Here is a 7,400-nt window from a genome sequence, read left to right as displayed (position 1 = left end):
CACGGCATAACCACAAGTCAATAATATCTACTAATGGTGGAGGAGAGGTCTGTCTTGAAGAAGGCTGGAAAACATGACCATTCAAACCATGCTGACGCAGCTGATACAGAACTGGACTGGACGAATACATCGATGACAGCAACAATGCTGTAGTCAGGCTTACATTTGAATATCTGCAATTGTAATCAGATTCTCTGTCCTCCATAAATCTGAGGAATACAGCAGTAATACCTGGAGCACAGAGAGCAGCTTAGGGTGAAATCAAACTTAGAAAGGTAACTACCAACATTTGGGAATGTGCCCAACTGCTTTCTGAGCTTCAGGTTTGGAAAAGATCAACTGCTCCTTCACCGTCCTGGCACAAAAGGCAATACGCTCTAGGACGTTGCTCTTTTTCTCTTGCCCGACACAGGCATTGTCTTTAGGAAACTAATAGGAATCACTTAAGAATGAAACTTCTTGTTCGCACGGTTTGCCAGCTGGCCACTCTCAGTCTTTCCTCTGGAGACAGCATGCAGCCCCGCCACCCCCACCCCTCTGGGGTGTAAGAATACCCTGCCCCCCCCGCCCCCAAACAAAGGAAGCAGTCAAACACTGGGACTCGGACTGCTGGCAGATGGGAACCAATTACCAGTTCACACTGCAATGTGTCTCTCCGTTTACTCTAAAAGCAATACAAGCAAAAGCATAAAATAAGGAATCTCTCTGCATAGAGGAAACAGGATGGAGAACTTGACTCTCAGAAAAACCAACCCCAAGAACAAACCCAATTCAAACGTCTGAACAGCTACCACTGTTGGACTTTGAATGCCACGTCCCAGCGGGCTGAAAAATCTAAGTCTGCTTTGGGACAGATACATTCAGATCTGCCCTGTCACAACACAATTTAACAGCAGCTTTAACAAGAAAGAGACAACCGGAATGCCTCCGTAACCCAACAGGCACAAAGAAGGTGAACACACTGAAACCCCTCCCAAAGAACACAACGCGTTATGGCTACTTACCCAAGGTCTGTCTTGCCGGTAGCTTTAACTCCTCTAACAGGGACTCTCCTAACAGTTACCGATGAGTGCCTTGGAATCAGGGCATTGTCATCTGTGTATTCTGAAAACAACATCAATACAGAGAAAGCATCAGTCAGTTCGTAAGAGTGATATTAATATGTCATGACATAGCACTTCAGGGAACCCTTTACGGATAGAAAAGCAACATTTTACACACAGCGTCATGCTTTTATCATGTCCACACACTCACGGTACCTTTCCAGAAATCTTCAGGTCTGATAGTCAAACACAAGCAGCAAAATCTTTTCCATTTGTTTTGAATCGTTTCAATGCCAACAGCAAAATGGTCTCTAAAGTCACTAAAGCAGAGTCTGCTAAAACATGAGGCTCTTTCCTGATCTAACTTTCATTGCTTTTGCTCCTGTTAGCTTACAAAACCCTAGAACATGTCTCTATAATAGCGAGCACGGAAGAGGACACCCCCACCCCGCCTCCCACCTTTTAAAACACATCCCAACCATCCATTTTGCCTTCCCACCATCTTCAAAAAGAGTCCACCATCTCTTTTTTTTCCCCCCAGTGATGTGTAAAATCCTGTTTACTTTTAGCTTCTATTAGCATTGCTTCTATTACGAGATTTCCGTGATCACGCGGCTCGGAAAACTCTGAACAAGTTGGCCATCTTCACTCAAGGTTCACTGAAGGGTCTTTCCAAGATCATGCCAACATTTAGTCAGGACTCCTGCACAAAGTTATAAAACCCACTACCATATCTCCACAGGGAGGATCTCCAAGAACCCCCTTTAGGCAGGACATCCAGGCCTAGTTCTTTACTTCATCTTCTGAAGGTGACTTTAAACACGTAGATGCTGTTCAATAAAAACGGAAAGTCACGGTTATGTATAAAACCCCAAAATCTGGCATACACATAAATGACACCGAAATGTATTCCTTAGCTTTGCTCTGACAACCGCTGGGGAATTTTTGCATTTTCACGGGGAAAACACCCTTACAAAAGTTCCAGTAAGCATCTGTGTCACAACCTGTACGTCTGCCTCTACCTGCATGTCTGTCTCTACTGCTGTATATGACACGCGATCCCGTAACACCCCCAAGACCCCTAACACCGTGCTGTTAAGTCTGCTCACAGATACTCTCCTGAACATACTTTACCTATCTGTAGGTAAACAGCGTGTTTAGGTCCAACCACTTGAAAGGCTGGGGCCAAAGTTACAGTTACCGCAGCAGGCATGTTATTCTGTTTAAGTTTTAATACATCAAACAGGGAGAGGAAAAAATCCTATGAGTACACATTGTAACGACAAGACTGTTGTGGGAATGTCACAGAACCACAGGAAAAAAGAAAAAAAACCCCAACCGATAAAATTTGAATGTTTAAGGAATGGAGACGGTTTCCAAGTCTTTGTATTTCTGACAAGTCATATTCCAAAGTCTTTAATCACATGCAAGCTTTGCCAGACGGTAGATTACCAAACTGAAACAGCACACTAAGTAATACAAAACCATTACCGTCTCTGAGAATCAAGCACCATTTCTCAGATTCAAAAGAACTTAGGGTTTCTCTAAGAACATTTCTAGGTATATTCACCATAACTGATCTGCCATAAAACTTCAGTACTGCCCTGACACCGTTTAACACGCAGTACCACGACAAAAATGCACCGTTTGAAAGAAATGAAGAAATGATGCTCAATAGCATCTGAATGAATGTGTAGCATGGTGCAGCAAAGAAGCTGTATTAGCAAGAAATGCCAAGTATACTTTAGACAGAACACTCGTCTACAAGATGGCTTTCCAGGGTCTGCATAGATTCTCACTCACAGATACACTCTTGATCCAAAACGTTGCTACTGAGCAGTTTCTGCAGCAGCCAAGCACCGCTTTTCCAACGCGGTGGAGTAAAAGTAGCTGAAGACAAATTTCAGTCACCAAACCCACTTTTTTTTCCCCTTTAAATTAGCCACCCACTCCTTTTCTATCATGTTCAGCCTTCTCTGCCGGCTTTCAAAGAAATCTGGCAGGTCTGTGATGACAAGGCATTGTCCCACATTCCCTTATCATTTATCTAGAAGGGTTCCCAGAAACCAAACCCCTTCCACGCGCGGTGTCGCACATGGGCCCCGTACGCTGCTGTGCCTGGCTGCGCACACAGCCCTGACGCCAGCTGCCAGCGCACAACCACGGAAGAGCAGCTCTGAGGCCCCAGCACAAGTCACCGCTGCCGGCCGTGGCCCAACCGCCTCACTGGCCGCCTGCGCCATCACCAGCCGGCCGGTCCCCGCATCCCGCGCCCGCCGCCCCCACGCACCTTCCATGGTCTGGGCGTTGGTGACCTGCAGGCCGCAGTGGGTCGCCTTCAGCCTCTCGCGGCCCATGATCTGGCGCCTGAGGTCGCGCAGGGAGATGTGGGGGCCGTGAAAGGTGACCACATCGGAGTTCAGCCTGGAGGAGAACTTGTAGTGGACACACGACATGGCCGGGGCCAGGCGGTGCCCGCTCCGCGATGGCACCTCACGCAGCAGCTGGCCTCGCGGCCCCCACAGCAGGTCAGGGCCCACCGAGGGGCTGGGGCCAGCAGCGCGGGCTGAGCCCGCCGGCTCCTCCTCGCAGCCCCGGTGGGAGGACGATGGGGACAGGCCCTGGCTCGGCCTCCGCTCCCTCCTCGCACCAGCGCTGCCAGGCCAAGCTGCTCGCTATGGCAACCCAGGCGGCTCCGCATTGTGACAGAGGGGCTCAGGGGGCCACTCAGCGCCCCTGGGGGAGGGGCCTTCATCAGCCCCGCCTGGGCCGCCGGTGTCCCTGCTGTCCCCCAGCCTGTCACCGCCCCGTGCCCTGTCACCCCCCAGGCTGTCACGGCCTGCTGTCCCCTCCTGTCACCCTCGATGCTGCCACTGCCTGCTGTCCCCTCCTGTCACCACGCAGGCTGTCATGGCCTGCTGTCCCCTCCTGTCACCCCCATGCTGTCCCAATCTGCTGTCCCCTCCTGTCATCCCCAGGTTTTCACGGCCTGCTGTCCCCTCCTGTCACCTCCCAGGCTGTCATGGCCTGCTGTCCCCTCCTGTCACCACCCAGGCTGTCACTGCCTGCTGTCCCCTCCGGTAACCCCCAGGCCTGTCCCTGCCTACAGTCCCCTCTGGTCACACTCCACACTGCCACTGCCTGCTGTCCCCTCCTGTCATCCCCAGGCTGTCACTACCTGGTGACATAAGCTACATAAGATAAAAAAGAAAAAAGAAAAAAACCAAAACGAAAACCTGCTTAGGTGAACACCAAAACACCCATGACTTTCTCAGACTCTTCACTACCCCACATGGGAGTCAAGGGACAGGATCTCCCAAAGGCTCTTTTGCAGGCACTTCCTGAAGACACCCCCACCCCCCACCCCACCCTGCTTTTCTACAAGTGCACAAAGAGGTGAAGAAGAGTTTCATGTTTAAGTTAAAGGAGGCAGTTTCGGAAATTAGCTTAGGTGAAAAAACCAAGGTGGTGTACTCATGGATTTTCTCCTCTGCAAAGCCATGAAGAAAACATGAACCGCACTCCCCAAAGGCAAAGGAGCAAACTGAGGGAGAGCAGCTCATCGGCGCCTTTCAGAGCTTCAGCAGTCTGGAGAAATGGGAAAAAAACCCATACAAAGAGAAACAGCAGCCAAGAAGCACTTTTATAAAATGCATATTGGGGCCTGTTCCAGACCTCAGAATGACTTTCAATATTGCTTTGCATGACTATTAGACCAAGGCCTAAAGTGGAGTGATAGCTTCTGCTTGCCGGGGCATGAGAAGATCCCTCAAATGAGCGACACAGTAACAAGCAAACACCAAAGGCAACAGCGGAGCTTACCATTTCCCTCCACTGGCGACCAGCTGTGCAGTAAACCAGCTTAACCAGCCTCCCTAAGGATGGCTCTAAAGTCACTGAAAAGGAAAAAAAGAAGGTAAGTTCTTAGACTGGAATGCAAAGGCACCATCTTGGCTCCCAGGCAGGTGGCACTGATGGCCCAGCAGGGTCATGTCCCCACGTTCCAGGAAAGATAAAAAAAGTGCAGGACGTGTTTGTGGGGTGGGTTTGATGCATCCTTTCCGTTTGGTGAAAGCCTGAGGAAGGATGTACCCCACGGTGGGACCGGTGGCACTTTAGACCTGAGGTTAAAAAAGTGCTGCACATCAGTGACACTGCCCAAGCTGCTTTCACCACCAAACAATAAAAGATTTGCTTTCTCCAGTATGGTGGGAATGATGCCATAAAGTCGGTCATGGAGAGAAACCCTCTAAGCCTTGCTTGCAAGTTTCAGAAGGCAGGCATTCTTTATGGCAGTGCTGGGAGCACGGGGGAATGTTTCCTCTGAGCGTGCTCACCCAGTTCCTCGAGGGCACGCACTATGGACAGCAGAGCACTTGCACACTCATAGCGCATTACACATGCATTTTCAGTCAGGCACAGGATGGGTTACAAGTTTCTTGCTTTAATACAAATGAGCACACACCCTCAGACAGCACTGCTGAGGTTTTTTACTAGCTCCCCATGCTCCCCAAGCGGGGCCTTGCCCTCTCTCGGGGGGCTATCTGAGTCAGAGGTCGCGATCTCCCCCCACAACAATTACCTCTGCCCGACTTCCAACCAACATTCTGCGGATCGCAGCACTCTATCGGCTTGTCTCCTCCTGTGGCCACAACGTCCTCACCCAGAGGCTCTTTCTGCATCACTGAAGAGAACGTAGATCTTTTCCCCATCCATTCTTTGTTCCCCATCATTCCCAAGGCTGACTCCCTGGATGAGAGGTCCCTTAATTTGTCACTTCTAACAGCTTTAGAGAGTCAGCTTGGCCTAACCTTTGTGCGCAGGTGTGTTTAACGTAGAGCTAAACACCAAATCAGTGTGGTAACTGGGGAGCTCAGACATCTTGTCCCTTTGCCGAGCCAGCAGCCTTCCCTTAACAGAATCCCTGGACATAAACGTATATACAGTGGAATCTATACGGTGGCATCAAACGTCCGCCCAGACACCACATCCGTCCCTAAAATCCTTCCCCCCAAACAACCCTGAAAGACTTCCCTTGACCCCCTCCTCCACCCTGGCTGTTCCTGAAGTCATCCCCCACCTCCACCTCCCCGCCCTGTCCCTAAAACCTTTTCCCCCAGACCCTGGTCCAGCCCTCCCCCACCCTCGGCCCGTCCCTAAAATCCTTCCCCCAACCCCCCGGTTCTTCCCTAAAGGCCTCCATTAACCCCCCGTCCGTCCCTAAAACCCTTCCCCCAGGCCCCCCAATCTGGTCTCTAAATAACACACACACCCTCAACCCCCCCCACGCCCCCACCCCCGGTTTATCAATACACACACACCCACCTCCCCCCACCCCCCACCCCCCCCACACCCACTCCCACAAACACACATCCTTGCCCCACCCCCACACACCCCGCTCCATCCCTAAACACCTTCATCCATTCCCACCCGTCCGTCCCTAAACCCCTTCCCCCCGCCCCCTCCCCTGCCCCCGTCCCTCTGTCCCTGGCACGGCCCAACTGCCCAGCACCACCAGACCACTCTGGCCCAAACACCGTAAGGCAATGGTTCCCACCTGCCAATAGCAAGTCGAGGAACATTTTTTCTTCTTAAATAGAGAGAGTTTTACTTCATACGATGCCGACTACGCCAAATTATGTTTTGCTGACTGACTGGATACACAGCAAAGCTGAACTCTACATCAAATATAATCAAATCTATCAAATATATCAAATGATGGAATATATCAAACGCAGTTTCTTATATTACAATAAAAGAAAATAGCATGCAATATGATAAAAGGAACCAGTAGCAGTTACTGTGAGCAATATGATAAAAGAGCAACAGAAGCGAAGCATCCAATTGTTATTCCAAAGTGTTAACATGCCTAAGGAAAGGAGACATCACCAATTCCCACCCCAATTCCCTTCGGCTGGGAGCCCCCTTGCAGCTGGTGCCAGGAGTCTCTCGGGAACTGGGAAATTCCCCTGGAGAAGGTGCCAGGAAGGAATTCTCTTGCTGCTTCCCACCGTGCATGGTAGCCATGTGAGGCACAGCGCAAGGGTTCTGCTCCCTGCTTTCTGTGGTGAGAAAATTGACACAGCACTTTAGAACTCATACAGAAGCAAAAAACATGGCTTGGGAAAGTGCAGGGCTGCTCCCCTGGAGAGGGTTCCAGGCAGGAATTCTCTTGCTGCTTCTCACCCTGCCCTGGCAGCCATGTGAGGCACAGCACAAATGTGCTGCTCCCTGCTTTCTGTGCTGAGAAAACTGACCTCTTTTCAGTGGCAATAATGCACAGCCCAAAAAACTCACCTTGACAAAGTGCAGCAGTGCTCCCTGGAGAAGGTGCCAGGCAGGAATTCTCTTGCTGCT

The 7,400-nt window shown here is 50.6% G+C and overlaps 1 protein-coding gene across 1 annotated transcript; it reads right to left on the bottom strand.

Annotated features, from left to right (window-relative positions):
* Positions 1-886: 886 nt before the first annotated feature.
* LOC130159444 (E3 ubiquitin-protein ligase RBBP6-like) lies at positions 887-3,504 on the bottom strand. Its single transcript, XM_056361113.1, has 3 exons — positions 3,334-3,504; positions 1,005-1,104; positions 887-896 (listed from the first exon to the last, which is right to left on the bottom strand). Exons 1-3 carry the CDS (start codon positions 3,497-3,499, stop codon positions 887-889), a joined length of 276 nt encoding a protein of 91 aa, XP_056217088.1. The 5' UTR covers positions 3,500-3,504.
* Positions 3,505-7,400: the final 3,896 nt, after the last annotated feature.

The sequence above is a fragment of the Falco biarmicus genome, chromosome 15, assembly GCF_023638135.1.
Source record: "Falco biarmicus isolate bFalBia1 chromosome 15, bFalBia1.pri, whole genome shotgun sequence".
NCBI classification, from domain to species: domain Eukaryota; kingdom Metazoa; phylum Chordata; class Aves; order Falconiformes; family Falconidae; genus Falco; species Falco biarmicus.
The sequence above is the reverse complement of the archived record's forward strand: the minus strand, read 5'-3'. Positions and strand labels throughout refer to the sequence as shown.